We start from the raw sequence: 17,791 nt of genomic DNA, 5'->3' as shown, positions 1-17,791 counted from the left end.
GTGTCAGTTTACACAGTTTTCACCAAATACTATTGGATAGTTTGAAATACTTTTCAATAACGGTCACTTACATCCTACTTATCACGCACAATTCCATACGTGTAGGTGGCAACTAAGCAAAGTATTTGTGAGCGTTACCAAGAGCAAGAGAGTGAAAGTGAAAGGGGTCTAGAACAGGCATGGCTCACGGGGCTTCAGCCCCCCCCCCCCCGTCGTGTGTCAGCCCGGACACAGCTTTGCGGCTGGCGAGCATCTAATTGCAGCCGCACCCGAGTACTTAACAGGTCTTTAAAAGACCATTTACTTGTAAATGAGGCTTTTGTTGTGTGTTCACCTCTTCTTACAGCCACTCTGTCTATGGTTGGAAGAATTAGCCCCCCCCCCCGAAATTTGGCTCTAGTTGCCCGCCTGGTCTAGACAATACATTCAAAATGCAGTGAACACCAACAGATTCTTTGTGGGCTGTCAAAAACATTTGAAATGTTTTCCCAACAAAGTGTGAGCGGCGGGAAGCCTTCAAAGCATAATGTTTAGTTAAAGGAATAACTAAAACTGTATTTTTTTTCCTATTTAGCTAATGATGTAAGCCTTTTCCCCCCCAATTCTCTGTATTCTATAGACATACACTTATGCATCTAGGGTTTACGGTTTCTCTATGAATGGAGGCCAAATATTTCACACTGGAATAATGTCTAACAGATGTGAATACTGACTATCTGGACTGTCAATATTAATTTCATTATATAAGGAATTTAAATATAGTGGACTAACTAAAGAGCCAATCAAAAAATGTAAAGTAAAAAAAAAAAAGGGATTTTTTTTTTCTGACAAACAGTATCCCGTAACAGTTAGATTGTATACATGAGTAATTTAAATTGTTAGTGTAACACCAAACTCTGAATTATCTGTGCCCATGCATCAATGTATATTTACCTGTTATATAATCTTTAACATCGTGTATTTTGCTAACTGGATTGTTGTTCCTAAACATGTATAGGTTGAATGGTGCAGGATCCTTTCCAACCCTTTTCCAGATTCCAATGTCTGGCGTAGTCCACCGACCTGCTAGAATGTCATAGTCTCTTTCTCCAAAATGAATCAACTTTGTTAAGGAATCATAAAGGCCTCCATGGAATCCAATCACCAACTGGAAATCAGGGTTGGAGTCAAAATAGATCTCACCATAAGCTGTATATTGAATTTGTTTAAGCATTAGACCATTTCGGCTAAACACAGCCAGTGGTGTTCCAGTATTGTCTGAAGCAATGTAAAACTCATCACCATTGCTAAACTCCATGGCAAAAAGGTGTCCTTGAAGGTCATAGTACAGGCAGGTAATCTGTGAGCTAGAATGGTCATAGACATGAGTTATCCTGGTTGGGTAATTCAGATCTGCATAAAAAAACTGAAGGTGCTTCCCAAGACTGGTTTTACTGGAAACTCGACGACCAAACCCATCATGACGATATACCACTGTCCAGCCACTACCTTTGCTATAGACTCTGGTGAGAAGGCCCTTTGAACTATATTCAAATATCTCAGTCCCTCTTTGACGTAAAAATCCATCTTCATCCATCCGGTACTGAACATCGCCCAGCCGAGTTATCCTATCTCTTAGATCGTAGCGCAGTGGAGTCAGACGTGCACTGTTGCTTGGGTTGAGCAAGTGAAGATTGCCATTCAGATCATAGTTGTAGCGCCACATGATCTTTTCATTCAGATAAACTGTTTGGAGCTGCCCATCAACATCATACTCATAAGCATATTTTGTTGTGTTTGCAAATGGCCCAATCTTAATCTCTCGTTTGGTGACTCTCCCCATATTATCATACTGAATAGTAATCCAGTACATTAATGATCGCAAGATTTCATACTGAATTTCTTTGATGCGGCCATGAGCATCAAAATGTTTTGTGTATGTCATCTCAGCTGTCGAAATAATCTGGTTTATATCATAATAGATGACACCATATTTTCCAAACTGGTCTACTTTGCCGGAAATATCATCAAATTGATAAAGCTCAATGGGCAGTGGGGTTTCATTGATAACCCCTTGCATGCTTGTTACTCTGAAGCTATTATCATAAGAGTATTCAAACTTTGCATTCACCATGCCGTCCTCTGTAAAGCGAAATATCTGTCTATCAATCAACGGTCCACTCTGCCGATATCGAATGGTGCAGGTAAAGCCATCATTCTGGAGGTTGACCATTTTCAACACCCCTGCCATTTCATCGTAAGTGAAACTTACTCTGGTGCTATCGTACAATATCTCAGAGAGTTTTGTCTGCCGTCTGTATTTAAACAAAACTCTCCGACCAGTTCCCAGAAAAGCTGTTTGCAACAGCTGTCCTTCCTCATTGTAGTCCATTATCACCGAGGCATTGCTTTCAGGGGGGTTGTATATGTTCCGGTAGTATCCAATAGAACGGATAGTCTGCATGGTGTGACGAGCGACGCTTGGCATTGTGATGGCAGACAGCCGATCGAGCAAATCATATTCGAAGATGTACTGCCGCTGACTGTGAAGCAGAAGGACCATGGTCTGAAAAAGAAATAATATACTCTCAACATTTGTCACAAAGCAAGACTCAAAACATTACACATTTTTAACCATACAAAATGAAGGAACAAACTTTCAGAAATTAAATTAATTCTCAACTGTGTTCTCTTGGAACCATACTGTTGTGAAAAAATCCCAACCATTCGTCTGGATACCTCATTTAAAGAGCTCAGTAATTAGTTGACTCAGGTTTATACCCATCTGTGTGTTAAAACTGCACTGTTCGTTCGTCAGGCACTTCCAGCCATGCAGCAGATTCGCAAAGGGTCTGGAGAAGTCACATATAATAACACAAGCCAGATCAAGGTTGGATTTTGAGAAGCAATGTTTTAACAGCATAAGGGGAAAGCAATGCTATGCCTAGGTAGGGTCTAGTTACAGACATGTCCATTTAAAGCCACTCACTCCCTGACACGGTTTCATTTATTGTCAGTAATACATTTCCATTCTACAGAATATGTATGGATATATGCTGCTTTATACACATGTAATTAACAGTAATTGATTTATGCACATTGTAAATATAATATTTAGTCTGAAGCTGGTAAAAAATCTGTCACCGGCTTAGATTTACATTGTACCTCAATTCGCAAACCAGAAATAATATCCATGGCTATTGTGTAATCAGTCAATTTCATTTGATTTACACCAAAAACAAAGGAAGGTGCTAATTAGTTCCTAGTTGTTGTGATTCATGTTGCCATTTTAAGACCCTCCGCACTCTCAATTTTCTCTTAGAAAGTTGTCATCTGTGTGCAAGACGGCCTATGCTGGCCATGCCACAGAACAGACGTATGTGATTGCAGTTGTTTCAATGTACATTTTCTCTCTTTCTCTCTCTCTCTCTCTCTCTTAGGATTCAGAAAAGTTTTCATGGATTGTTCCTGAGAGGAATTCATGCATCTACCTCGATGGCGGGAGGTTGTCTCAATACGCAAATAAGAACAACCTTTAGAGAAGCGGCAAAGGAGAAAATAAAGAACAAAGATGCTCCATTGAATGACACTTCAAAATAGTTGCGGGGTTATTTCCTAATCTAAAACATGGCGTAGACATGGAATGAAAGCCTGTTTTAGATAAAACACGCCACCTGCATCACACTCAAAGCTATCGGAAACTGAACCTATTCAATCCATGCAGAGAAAACTACCACCGCAGATGGTCAACAACACGCTAAACTGGGGCATTGCTGACGAGAAACAAAAAAAAATTTTGAAAAAATGAGAAGGAATGTCAGGCCTTCTCGATCTAGGCTTCGAGCATGTGAAACAACATGCCCCTCTGCATAAAAATGGCCCCAATTCTCCTGCAATTCAGAAAATGTTTGAGTTACCTTTTCAAAGAACACTACACCTCTAAAAAATTTGATTCATTGCTTTACTGTAGGACCAGAATCACAGATATTTTTTAACACCAAAGCTGAACTTGGCGCCATAAAAAGTGATCTGTGTGGATAAATTGTGAGAACCCGATTTGCGTTGTCCGGTTCTGTGGGGTTTTACATTAGTACATTGCAAATTATATGGTAAAGAATCTGCAAGTATAGTGAATTTTCTCTCTATATCAAATTTAGTATTGGGGTGGGAAAAAAAGATGCTACAGCTGCTAAGAACACCCACAAACCTGTATATTTGTTGAAATTGACAAACATTTTGCAATACCTTTGATAAACTGGAATTGCAATGTAAACTATCCTGAAAAAGGGAAGAGTAGCTGTCTTTCCGTGGTGGGACAAAAAAAGGTAACCTACCATATTTCCTGCCAGTTTCATCATGACTGATGGTTTTTTTAGAGTATTCATTGCATGAAAGGTGCCACCACCCTATCACCTCACCTTACTGTATTTGGCTTTGGACGTCATACAAGGCCCTGTATATCAGCTGCACCACGACCATCTTGTTTTTTGTAAATATCGGGTCTAACACGGTGAGGTCAGTCTCGTCATGCTTTTTTCTCGGTGGCTCAGAGATTATGCTTTATTCATGCTAAATCTACCATTAATTTGGCTGCTTTTCTGTTCAGCATTAAATATGACGTTCAGTGATCACAGGCTTATATCCTTTCCATGATCCGTTTAAGATGTGCTGTAAAAGGCTTTTTCTACAAATCCTTTTTGCAGTTGCAAATATACCTACTCATTTTGAAAGTGCGTGGACCTGATATTCACAGTTGGAACTGATGCTGCCCTCAAGGCTTGAAATGAACTGCACCCCACAATGTTCCACATTAAAATTTGAGGAGCTGTAGGTTATGTAGATGGCCAGCTTGATAACACATTTCAATACTTTCTAAGTCACCTGTCAGTTCAGATACTTGAAAAGAAGCGATGGTCCTATTCAGGGTTAAAATCATAACACAAGCAAAAGGCATGTTATCAGGAAAACTGGTTAGAGAACCTTCTCCCCAACCTTCTCCCCATGCCAAGTAGCTCCAAGCGCCACAGACATCTAGGACACGCATTCCAATGAAACCAATTTGAGCTGACCTAGTTACACTACTGCTGGGTCAATGACAGCAGTTTTAGCCAAGCGGAAGTCATTGTTGTAAAAGCCACTGTGCTGCTCCAATGAGAGCTACTAAAGGCAAGCACGCACAGTAGCACGCGCCCTTTGGCAGTGTTGAACTTTACTAAGGCATGTGAATAACACATTCCACTAAGGACTCACGCGCTGTCGTTCAAGTGCAGCCACATTTCCTCCATCTTGCTTTAAAACAAGATCCCCCAGTGCTCTCCTGCTATTTTGAAGCAAAGCTATAAACAATGTATGAGCTAGCAGATCCAACTACACGGATACCGGAATTCTTCTGCCTGACACACACATAAAAAGCATCCGCGAGCTTATTCATGAATTATTTACAGATGACTTAAGTTATCAAGATCCTGCTCGTGTAGATATGCTTTATGTGTTGAAAGGGCAGGTCCTGTAGATGTAGCTGTGACTTGTGAATTTTGCGAATAAATTATTTATAAGGGTTACGGTTATCAGAAGCTAACGAACAAAAGATGGCTTCCCTAATACAGAAACATCAATCACTCCTGTGTCTGCGGATTACAAATAGCAGTCTAAAATGCTCTGATCTACTGATTTCAACTTAGCAGGTGCCTTGATGGAAGCGACAATAGAGGTGTGGAATACGAAGTGTGAATTAAGATGTTAATCAATGCATGCACGCACATACACACACACACACACACACACACACACACACACACACACACATATAAATATATATATATGTATATATATATAGGGACGAACGATCATGCAGTATTAGAACATAAACAAAATAAAAATTCACATTCATTGAAATGTTCTACATATTTATACATCACTGAAAAAAGGTTGAAGGGACTGTCATAGTTGAAATATAATAGAAAACGAATGTTTAAAAAGAAAAAAAACCACTGAGATTCACCAGGTACAGTTTACAGAGCTAACTATTATTTGCACCCCCGCCATGCACTCACAGCCAATGACTTCATGTATTGCATAACTCATGACATGTTAAATGACATCATTGATGACATTTCAAACGAGGTCATTGTTGACATTACTGATAACATCATAGTTATGCACAGCGCAGAGTTACTGAGTGTACATGTGTGGGCTCATGAAATGGACACAGCGCACATCTTGGAGGGAATGGGAATGGTTTATGTAGAAATTGATATGGTGAACCAATTACAAATCACTAAAGTTTGCTTCGCAAGTATTACTCCACGTTGAACAAGGTAAAGGCTGTGACGACCTGATCTGGGTGACAGAGGTATGTTTGAAAGTAGGATGTGACAAAGTCAAAGGTTGTTCACAAAAATCAGTGAGGAAGGCCAAAGCTTCTGCTGACATTGGATTATCCACTAGTGGAATCTGGGCATGTACCCTTTGTTAAATAATCGTAATACAGTGCTATGGACAAATTCAGTGTATAAAGTGTGGATGTCTATTTTTGGAACTTTGCTGAACATTTTGAGGAAATACAGGTTGTTGAATAATGTAGAATGTAGAGATATCCCACTTAGAAGTGGTTTATCTAACACTGGTCTTGTAAGCATGGCTATAAGGTTGTATGCCATTGTGCCCATCTCAGAAATGTGAGCAGTGCATTTTACTAAACTACGGAGGTTTGTCCATTGGACCTGGATGGTGGTGTCTTTTTAGTGCAAAATGTGTACCCGTTAACCTCTTGACTTAAAATTAGAGGTCATGTGAAGTCTTTAAGAGGGTAATCACATTAAGGTGAGTAGAAAATTATCCACATGTGTGGTGCTTATCATTACATGAAGTCTGCAAACCCTATTGGTGGTATCACAATGGCTATATGTCATCAGTACTGATGTCAATGATGTAAATTGACAATTCATCAGTGAATTCATCTTTGGTTTTTTTTTTTTTTTTTTTTTTTTGGTTTTTTTTAAAAACCTTTATTGTACAGAAAATGCTCACAAATACGGGCCTACAACCCAACGGGCTGGCCACCACATAGCAAAAGCATAATTAGCAATACGAAAGTGTCCACAGGATATGACGGCAAAGAAACAGGAGAAACATCAAAAGCCATAGAGCAAGCGCAGGAACAGGAAATTAGAAAGGTAATTTTCTTTTTTTTTTTTAAATGGGGCGGGGAATACAGGATCATGACGGGCAGTGAGGCAAACAACAAGGGAGGGGCCGTGGTGAGTCGCGAGCCGGCGATCATAAAAATACAGGATAAACCAGAGGACCACAAGAAGAGGCGATTGCGCTCGCCAACCAACGCCCACCCACCACAGCAACCACCCGACTTACCAAACCTTAATAAAAAGAACCCCATCGTAAAAAGCAATACGAAACGCACCCCAACAAAAGGCAGGAAACCCCCCATAAAGGGGGGAGGGAAAGGAGGAAAAAGAAAAAGAAGGAACTCCTACCCAATCACGCGCCCCCCGGCGACAAAGCAGGAATACAAAATCCGGTACATAGCATACATTAAAAGTCGATGATAGAACACATAGCTAACCATAATCACAGTACAACCGGAAGGTAAATGCATCAGAAACACGCTAGGGGGACACATGACGCGACAGAGTCCCGAAAAAGGGAATACTCGAGAGCCATAGAACAAAAAAAGGAGAGAAAAAAGGGGGAGGAAAAAGACCCCCCAAAGTGACAGACCCCCCCACCCACCCCAAAAGCCCACCCTGCACCCCTGCAGAAGGCTATGGCCTACCCCCCAGCAGCGTGCCTGTCGCCCTAATTAGAACCCGAAATATAGAAGAGCAAGGACAAGACAGAAACAAAGGACAAAAACGGGAGAGGGGAAGGGAAAAAGGGAAAGGATCACACACGGGAGAGGGCCAAGGGACAGTATTATCTGCACCCACCCACCCGCCTGAAAAGGAGGGGGCCGGGCCCACGGGAAGTCAAAAATTATCAGGATATATTCCAGGAGCCCCGTGAAGTCACACATAATCATACCAGTACATGCCGATCATCAAACCAATACAAGACTACCGCATACAAAGGCAAAGTCGTATCAGCCCTGTCCTTGTTTGTCCAAAGTTGTAGCCGTCCGATCCAACAAGAACCAGACAGCGAAGAACCGGAGGCATAGAACAGGGAGATCTGGCGGCAGTCCGGAGAAGAAACGTGGAAGAAAACACGGAAGATCCAGGAAAGTCACGGTACATCGCACACATCGCAGGCACAGTTTCAGGGACAGTTCAAGAAAGGCCGACCCAGCTGGGCCTGTACAGGAGCCACGGTCGGTCAGTCGAGGCGGGAAGGAGCAGGAAGAGTCATCGAAGCCAGGCCAGACTGAGACCGGCCCCCGGACCAGCGGCATAGGAGACAGCACAGGACGACGAAGGGCCTCGGAACTCCGCACACCCACAGACGCGGCTGTCGCCGGGGCCACAGTTCCTAGGACAATTCCAGCCGCACCCTGCAACGGTGAGGCCACACCCGATGTTGGGGGCCCCAACGGCCCGAAGAGAGGTTCCGCCTCCAGAGCGAAGACGGGTGCAGCCACAGAGGTTCGCCAGGAGTGTAGGGCATCCAGGATATCTCGAAGTGTAGGAAGACCTTTACAATATCCGGCACCCGGGCCATGCGGCGGGCCTCCAGCGCTCGTCCAGGCCCGGCTGAGACGCTCAGGGTCGGCCGCCATCTTAGAAGTCCAGCGAGGCCTCGGCGGCCGTCAACCCCCGTCGGGGCAGCGGCAAGGCAAATGAAGTCCAGCCGACCGGCGGCAGGGCACCCCGGGGCAGGAAGGAGGCCCACCAGAAGAAGGGGAATCGCCGGCCCCCCAGTGCCGCCGGCCCCGTTCTCCGAGTCCGGGCGGAAGAAATCAAAATGGCCGGACCGGAGAACAAAGGGGGGAACAAGCCGGATATACGAGTAGCCCCGTCAATGAAAGGCAGCGTCTCCACCCAAGGCCACCGGCCCACCGGAGTCGGCCAGCAGGCACAGCCGGCCTACACGCACATCGGCCTCCACGACCACGTCCACTGCGCCATCAGGGGCCGATCATCGAGCTCCGTCCCGTCCGGGCGCCGCCGAGAGGTCCAGGCCAGCCCGCCCCGGAGGTTCCGAAGCGAGCGGGAGCGCCACACAGGATCCACGGCACCCAGGACCACCGGAGCAAAGGGTGAGTGCCTGCAAGGCGTCTTAGTACTACAGCACAGCAAAGAGGGCTTCCCGGGGCAGGATAACGACAGGATAAAGGAATAAATCAGGCAGGCGGACGGAGCCGAGCTAAAACGCGGCCATCTCGGACGCGAGCTAGGCTCCTCCCCATGGTTTGGTTTTTAAACGCTAGTTTTTTATCTTATATGAACATCTAACTATAACATCACTTTAACCTTTGTTTTTTCAGTGAATTTCTAGGGAATATTGATGTAAGCTTAGCACTTATTACCATACCCAACTATCACATCAGTTTAACTGAGGGTATTTTCAGTCAATATCAGTTTTTTTTTTAATTGATATCCAGTCAACTCCCCCAATGCACACAGCATCTGGTCAGGCCATGCACCAAACTTCAGCATTGGTGGCCAACCCCAGCAGCACAAAGCCATTTGCTGTGTGTAGTGAGGGTCGGCCGTTGTGCCCAATTGAGCAACATGTTCCCAACTCTTCGCAGACACCTGCCTCACATTTTGCTTTTTTACTTGTTTTTGCAGTTACCACACTACTTCTGCAAAAACTGACACATAAGCTTCAACTCCATGGTTGCTGCAGGGAAGCTTGCACTGTACTGTGGTACCATGGGGGCGAAGCTTGAGCCGCGGCTCATGTGGGAGTACTGCGGTACTTGCACAGGAAGGGCGCACTGAGTTCAGCAACCTAACTCTGGTGGGGGGAGTGGTTGGAGGCGGGATAATCCCTCTGGGTCCTGCTAAAAGCGCTTAGAGGTCAGGCTGCCCTTGCCAACCCTTTGATAGCTTAAAAAAACTTTTTGGGGGACACATGGACTGAATTCCCGAGTTCTGTAATGGCGGTAGTGGCATTCTTTTCTGAGTTGCAGCCAGCCAATCAAATCACTTGGTACAACAGAACTGTTTCTGTAGTACCGAAATAGCTGACAAGAATAAAAGCTCTCTCATGGGCGAATCTCTTATTCTGGGTAGAACATTAAAAACCGAAGAGCTATCATAAACATTCCATCAATTATAGATATTAACATTTACTCATTTTCTTACATTATTTTCTGGTCAAAGCTGGATTATACACACACAACACATGCACAATTAAATAATCATAACTCCAGAGGACTGTGACTATTCACATACTGCCCCTTTCTCATGCCTTCCCACTACTACTCACCTTTTCGAGATATGTATAACTCCAGGTCTTCCCATCAGCAAAGAGTCGAGACACAATCCTTCCCTGGCCATCATAGTCCACTTTCTCGCTGGTGGTTCCACGCTGTATGCTGGCAATTTGACCAGTGGATGAATAGGTAACATTGACTGCCATGAGCTTACTGCTTGGGAGCCAGAGGGTTGGGTGTCCTGAAGAATCATATGCGATCCTCAGCAGAAATTTTCGGTGGTCATCGTAAATCTTTTCTGTTTTTATGGTTCGATCATAATCTACTGAGAGGAGGTTTCTGCCATTTACCTATAGAAAAACAAATAACAAAGAGCAATAATTATCAAGTTGTTGTACTACCAATAAGTTATCACTCATTAGACCGCAGCTATTTAAACACCATTTAGTATGATTGATTCCCTTTGTCAGTGAATTAATTTAGCAACTTCTCGGTATAAGTGCAGGGCATTAGATTAACTGCTGTTTTAAAAGGTTTCATTAAACACTGAGACAGTCTGGCATTTGTTCAATGTCTTTCAAATTAAGTCCTTTGAAGGTTAGTCAACTGTTAACAAAATGCTAGATTGTTTTAATTGAAAAGTCGCACATCTATGTTTTCCGCCTTTACTGGGAAAGTGCTCCTTTGTGCACTCAGTTTAGATATTGGGTTCAATTGATTTTGTGTCTTTTGAAAATACATGCATAGGATCAGCTGCTTCTTTGTCTGCAAATGTGAAGGACTTTCACGTATAGGCACTGCTCAATGAGTACCTTGAATGCCAACATTGAAAATAAGCTTCAGCAACCAACATTTGTATTAGTTGTAAACATTGAGGAATATAGAAATTGTATGCATTGTAGACTTAGACCATCAATTTCCATAAGTATATGCATCTTGAGGGTAATCACACAATTCTTAACAAGACACAAGGAAATATATCCAAATCTTAAATGTCCATGCTTTCTTCAACTAACCAAGTTCACTGCTGAAGGCTGGCTAGTGTCCCTACAATTCACTGGAGTACACAAAATAGAAATATGCAAATATGCTTTTCATGTTTCATTCTTTTATTTCATATGGAAAATAGTTTACTTATGGCCTTTTGCTCTCTCTGCAAACACTTCATGGAGACCGGGGACAAAATCCCTTCCCTCAACCCGGACGGCATCTTCCTCACAGAAACCTGGCTTCACACATCGCTATCCCCAAAGAATACAAGATGGCACACCGGGTCTGAATCAACAAACATGGAGGGGGAATCGCCATCATCTACAGGGACACCATCGACAGCATGACATCCTCTGACGACCAAATACCAGTAATGGAACACCCCAACTTCCAACTCCACACAGACAGAAAAAAATCCATAAGGGGCACCCTCACCTACAGACCACCAGGGCCATGCCTGAGCTTCTGCAACACCATTCCGGAACTCATCGCCCTGCTTGCAATCGACTCTGAGCACTACATCGTCTTAGGGCGACCCCAACTTCCAGCTCAACTACCCCAGTGATCTCAACATCCTAGAGAGCAAGAGCAACATTGACCTCAGGGAGATCATTACAGACGCCACCCACATTGCAGGACACATGCTCCACTCCATAGTCATCTCCAGTGACACAGTCGGGGACAACCACATCACACAACTTACCTGGACCGACCACCACAGCGTAAACGTCACAATCTCAGGACACACATGCTCCAGCCAACCCCTCCCCCCCCCCCGAGAACCATGAACAGAGCCCGACAAAGAAGACCAGTGGTACAACACTCTCCACTCCCACCTCCTAGACTCCACAAGCAGTCAAGAACAATCAACAAAGAACATTTACCAGTGGATCACAGAATGCACCGATGCCATTGCCTCTGGCAAGACAGCCAAGATCAAAGAACCAAGCAAAAGAGCGAGCTGGTTCACCAAGGAACTGCAGTCCACAAAATGCAACTGCCGACATCTTGAAAGGAAGCGGCGCCTCAGCGAGGAAATGAAATACCGCACCACCTTCAAAACTGCACTCAAGTAGTACCACCTCCTCCTAAAAGAAACTAAGAAGAACACCTAAAAAGTCTGCATAGAGGCCAGCACTAACCCCTGCAAAGAACTCTTTGCCATTGTGAAGGAATTCACTAATCCCACAGCCATCAAGAACAACATTACTCCCTCCCAGGAACTATGTGACAACCTTGTAGACTTGTTCCGGAACAAGATCTCGGCCATCTACGAAAACGTAGGACACCAACCCTCCACTGTTAACAGCATCCACCAGGCCACCGTCAAGAATACAAACGCCAGATACCATCTCACCCACTGGACCCATACCCCACCATATGTTCACCTAGGAAGCAAGACAATCCACGACAAGCTCAGGAAGTTCCTGAACACCTACTTCACCACTGCCTCCTTTCCTGAGGACTGGACACACACAGTGAGGCTCCTCCTAAAGAAACCCTCTACTGACCCGGCCAACCCAGCCAAGAACTAGCGGCCAATCTCTCTGCTTCCCTATCCAGAAAGAGTCCTTGAGAAAGTGATCAACCAGCAACTCCCCCAACATCTGGAAGACCACAACCTCCTGGACTCCTTCCAATCCGGATTGTGAGCTAACCACAGCACAGAGACAGTTCTGATCACAGCCACCAACTTCCTCCTGGAATGTGGGGATACAGCTGACCTCATCCTCCTAGATCTGTCCACTACATTTGACACCGTCTCCCACCACATCCTGATCAACAGACTCCACCATATCAGGATCCAAAGAAACGCCCTCAAATGGATCACTTCGTACCTCACCAGCAAAATCCAAAAGCTACGTCCCCCACGGTTCACCTTAGAGCCGAAGAAGATCATCTGTGGAGTTCCCCAAGGATCGTCCATCAGCCCAACCCCCGTCAACACCTACATGACCCCCAGGGCCAACACGTCAGATCACACAGACTCAGCATCATCTCCTACACCGAAGACACACAGCTCATCCTCTCACTGTGCAAAGATCCCTCCACCACTAGATCTAACTTACACAGACGCATGATGAACATCGCAAAACACACCTGAAGAGACAAAGGACTAAGACTTCTCTGAACCCCCTGTAATCAACTTAAACTCACACAACAGAGAGGTACTAATACAAAGAAAAGATAATAAGTCCTACTTCTTTAAGAGAAAGAGGGTCCATATAACATTACATCTAGGCCCACATAGACACAGTGTTTTTTGATCTTTTAACACCTTGAGGGGTGACAACACGTGTCTTAATACTGCCCTCACACACTTTGCAGTGTCATACTTCATCACTGAGCCGCATCATACACCCAGGTGCAGACCAACACACTGAGTGGAGCGCTAGATATTTTTAGATGAAGAGCAAGTGGTGAGATTCAAGGAAGTAGAAATGTGGTGAAAACACATACAACACGAACAATAACGTGACGTATTAGACAAACACCAAAGTCAGAGGGCGGGATTGTTGCTACCCCCTGTACTAGGGACCAATATAATGCAGTATTTTAAGGTTTAAAACAACCTAAGGGTCCACCTATATAATTTTATTCTGGCTGTGGGCCCCTGGAAGGGTTAAAATCTCTCAGGAACCGGGTATATAGGGAGCGTAACGGTCCCTATACCGCCACTGCAGATACCAACATGTTTCTGCCAAATCTAAGCCCCCATATGGGTGGCACTGGCTTTCATCAGGGTGTTTGTCCCTTTTGTTATAGTCCTTCCCCTAGTTGGGTTCTTATTACCTTATAGTCTGTAGGTTACCAGGAATTCTGCCCCCATCAGTCGTCCTCTGCCGGCGGAGGACGACTGATGGGGGCAGAATTCCTGGTACTTCTCGTGACTATGTGACGGCGAGAGTACGTCCACACAGCGTCCCGGGTTCAGAAAAAAATTATATGAACTCGTGAAGTGGTTCCCTCACAGAAATCCTGGAGAGACCCTACTGTAAGAAAAATAACCTACAGACTATACGGTAATAAGAACCCAACTAGGGGAAGGACTATAACAAAAGGGACCAACACCCTCTGACCCGGCCGAATGTTCAACATCTAAAGAGTTCTCGGAGTCTCTCCGCTCCCTCAACTTTGTCCCCGCTGTTCACGCCCCAACCCATAGCCAGGGCCACATCCTTGATCAGATCTGGTCCCTCAATTGCCCGGTAACTTCGCTGTCTATCTCCCCCTGCACTTGGTCAGATCACTTCCTCATCTCTTTCTCCCTATCCCTCAGCCCAGCCCTTAAGCCCTCCCTCCCCAAAAACATCTGGGCGCGCTCATGGAACCGTGTGGATGTGGCCTCCCTGTCCGCCACACTCTCCGCATCCAGCCCGGATCTTCACGGGTTGCCATCTCTCGGACAAGCGGACTCCATAAACGCATGGCTGCCAGCTGGCTGCGACTTAGTCGCCCCCTTAAGGCGGATATCATCTAGACGCCCCAACGACGCTAATCGCTGGTTCAACGAGGAACTGAAGGTTCAAAAACTTAACGTCCGCCGGGCGGAACGCTCCTGGCGGCGAGACTACTGCCCGATCCTTAGAAACCAGTACATCACCCTCTTGGCCGTGTACAAAAAATCTATTTTGGCAACCAAGAACGCCTACTTCTCCTCTAAAATCCTAACCGCCGAAAATCGGCCCAGAGAAATCTTTGCTATTGTGCATGACCTCGCATACTCCGACAGGGCCACCCTCAAACCCTCCCCCTCCCAGCACCTCTGTGACTCCCTCAATTCTTTCTTTCTTGACAAAATCGCCACTATCAAAGCTAACAATCCCCCCTCCCCCTCCTTCGTTAGCCCCCAGTGTCCCCCAGTGGCAGCACGCCTCGACTCCATCCCTCTCCTTACAGAAGATTCTTTCCTCTCTCTTCTGCCTTTGGTTAAGTCCGGCTCCCCTCTAGACCCATGCCCAGCACACATCCTGAAACAGATCTACTCTGCCTGTGTTTTGCCGCCCCTCACCCTTCTTAATAGCTCACTATCACAGGGCATTGTCATTTCACCCCTTAAATCGGCCGTTATCCTACCCATCCTCAAAAAACCTGGCGCCGACCCCTCGGTTCCTATTAACTATCGCCCCATCTCACTCTTACCCTTTTTGGCGAAGGTACTGGAACGCCATGTAACCAGAACACTGAGTACCTTCGTGGAGGCGAACAGGGTTTTAGCTCCCAGGCAGGTGGGTTTCCGTCCCGCACACTCCACGGAGTCCGTGGTATTATCGGTACTTGACAACCTCAGAGAGGGTATGGACACCAACCATCCTCAGGCCCTGGTCCTCCTCGATCTCTCCGCCGCTTTTGACACGGTTGATCATGCCACCTTACTTTCCCGTGTCAGCGCGGCGGGAATCGAAGGATCGGCCTTGGTCTGGCTGTCCTCCTTCCTGCGCGACCGCACCCAAGCAGTGTGATTGGGTGACTTTTCGGCGGACTTCCGTGCGGTTCAATGCGGGGTTCCCCAGGGCTCCTCCCTTTCCCCCCTGCTATTTAATTTGTATATCGCCCCACTCATCTTCGCCCTCCAACAGCTGGAGGTCTCCGTCTACAACTATGCGGATGACCTCCAGCTTATTTTTTCCCTATCTTCTTCCCCCGAGTCAATATCCAATTTCCAGTCTGTCATGATCTTCATCCAGGACTGGATGAATCACAACCACCTGAAGTTAAACCCCGACAAAACGGAGTTGGTGCTGACAGGTGGTTGTTCCAGTCCCTGGTCTTCTCTCTTCTGGCCCCCCTCCTTAGGCCCCCCCCCCCGCTTCCATCTTCCTCTGTAAAAACTCTTGGATTCAATCTGAATGACCAACTCTTCCTTCATTCCCAAGTCAGCTCTGTTCTATCCTTATCCTTTCTCTCCCTCCGCACTATCCGCAAAGTCTCTTGTTTTTTTTCTCCCTCCGCACCCAAACTCATAGTCCTGGCGATGGTTACTTCCCGCCTGGATTACAGCAATGCCCTTTACTGTGGCATGCCTGCGTACAACGTGCGACGTCTCCAGCTGGTCCAGAACCAGGCGACCCGCCTGGTATTCAATTTGTCCAAATCACACCACGTCACGCCCCTTCTTAAGTCCCTACACTGGCTCCCCATACAGGAACGAGCCCAGTTCAAGTTGGGCTGCATCATTTTCAATGCCCGGTCCGGCTCAGCCCCTGCTTTTATCACTTCCGAAATTCACTCCTATGTTCCTCCCAGTGAGCTACGCTCATCTACCCAACAACTGCTTGTAGTTCCCCGTTTTAAACGCAAAAAATGGGGAGGCTCCAAATTCTCCACACTCGCTCCTGCTTTTTGGAACTCCCTCCCGGCGCACCTGAGATCCTGCCCCCAGTACACACTCTTCCGCAAGGCACTCAAAACCTTTCTTTTTACACAAGCCTTCTCACCATAAAGCCTCTTTCTGTGTTCCTGTCTTTCTCCCCCTCAGGCTTTTAGTACTTTACTGCGCCATGAAACCGCTCGGTGTACGCGCGTTTAAGAAATATTTTAAACTCAAACTCACCCTGATGAAAGCCAGTGCCACCCATATGGGGGCTTAGTTTTGGCAGAAACATGTTGGTATCTGCAGTGGGGGTATAGGGACCGTTACGCTCCCTATATACCCGGTTCCTGAGAGATTTTAACCCTTCCAGGGGCCCACAGCCAGAATAAAATTATATAGGTGGAACCTTAGGTTGTTTTAAACCTTAAAATTCTGCATTATATTGGTCCCGAGTACAGGGGGTAGCAACAATCCCGCCCTCTGACTTTGGTGTTTGTCTAGTACGTCACGTTATTGTTCGTGTTGTATGTGTTTTCACCACATTTCTACTTCCTTGAATCTCACCACTTGCTCTTCATCTAAAAATATCTAGCGCTCCACTCAGTGTGTTGGTCTGCACCTGGGTGTATGATGTGGCCCAGTGATGAAGCATGACACTGCAAAGTGTGTGAGGGCAGTATTAAGACACGTGTTGTCACCCCTCAAGGTGTTAAAAGATCAAAAAACACTGTGTCTATGTGGGCCTAGATGTAATGTTATATGGACCCTCTTTCTCTTAAAGAAGTAGGACTTATTGTCTTTTCTCTGTTGTGTGAGTTTAAGCATGATGAACATCGCCAACTGGATGAAGGACAACTGTCTTTGGGAACAACACGTCACCATAGAGCAACACATAGTGGCTGGCCATGCTCAGAACATCACCCACCCGACAGACCACGCCTGTAACCTAAGCATCATCTTGGATAGCAAGCTATCCATGAAGAAACACATCAACACAGTCTCATCCGACTGCTACCACACCCATCACATGCGCTGCAAAAGCTTCAGGTTGCTCCCAGTCAACACGAGAAGGACTGTCACTCAGGCCCTCATCAGCAACAGACTGAACTACGGGTGCACACTCTGCATATGAATCACTGCACAGCTCCTGAAAAGACTCCAGACTATACAGA

At 45.7% G+C, this 17,791-nt stretch overlaps 1 protein-coding gene across 2 annotated transcripts in view; it reads right to left on the bottom strand.

Moving 5' to 3' along the window:
- The window catches only part of TENM3 (teneurin transmembrane protein 3), a 1,441,545-nt gene that overhangs the window by 7,539 nt on the left and 1,416,215 nt on the right, over window positions 1–17,791 (bottom strand). For both annotated transcript variants that reach the window (XM_078677989.1, XM_078677990.1), the window contains 2 exons: window positions 10,369–10,665; window positions 934–2,545 (listed from right to left, as the gene is read on the bottom strand). In XM_078677989.1, coding sequence (XP_078534115.1) covers window positions 934–2,545; window positions 10,369–10,665 — 1,909 coding nt within the window. The remainder of the gene's footprint in view (window positions 1–933; window positions 2,546–10,368; window positions 10,666–17,791) is intronic.

Source organism: Lissotriton helveticus, chromosome 2_2 (assembly GCF_964261635.1).
Source record: "Lissotriton helveticus chromosome 2_2, aLisHel1.1, whole genome shotgun sequence".
NCBI classification, from domain to species: domain Eukaryota; kingdom Metazoa; phylum Chordata; class Amphibia; order Caudata; family Salamandridae; genus Lissotriton; species Lissotriton helveticus.
Note: the sequence above shows the minus strand (reverse complement) of the source record. Positions and strands in the feature narration are given on the sequence as shown.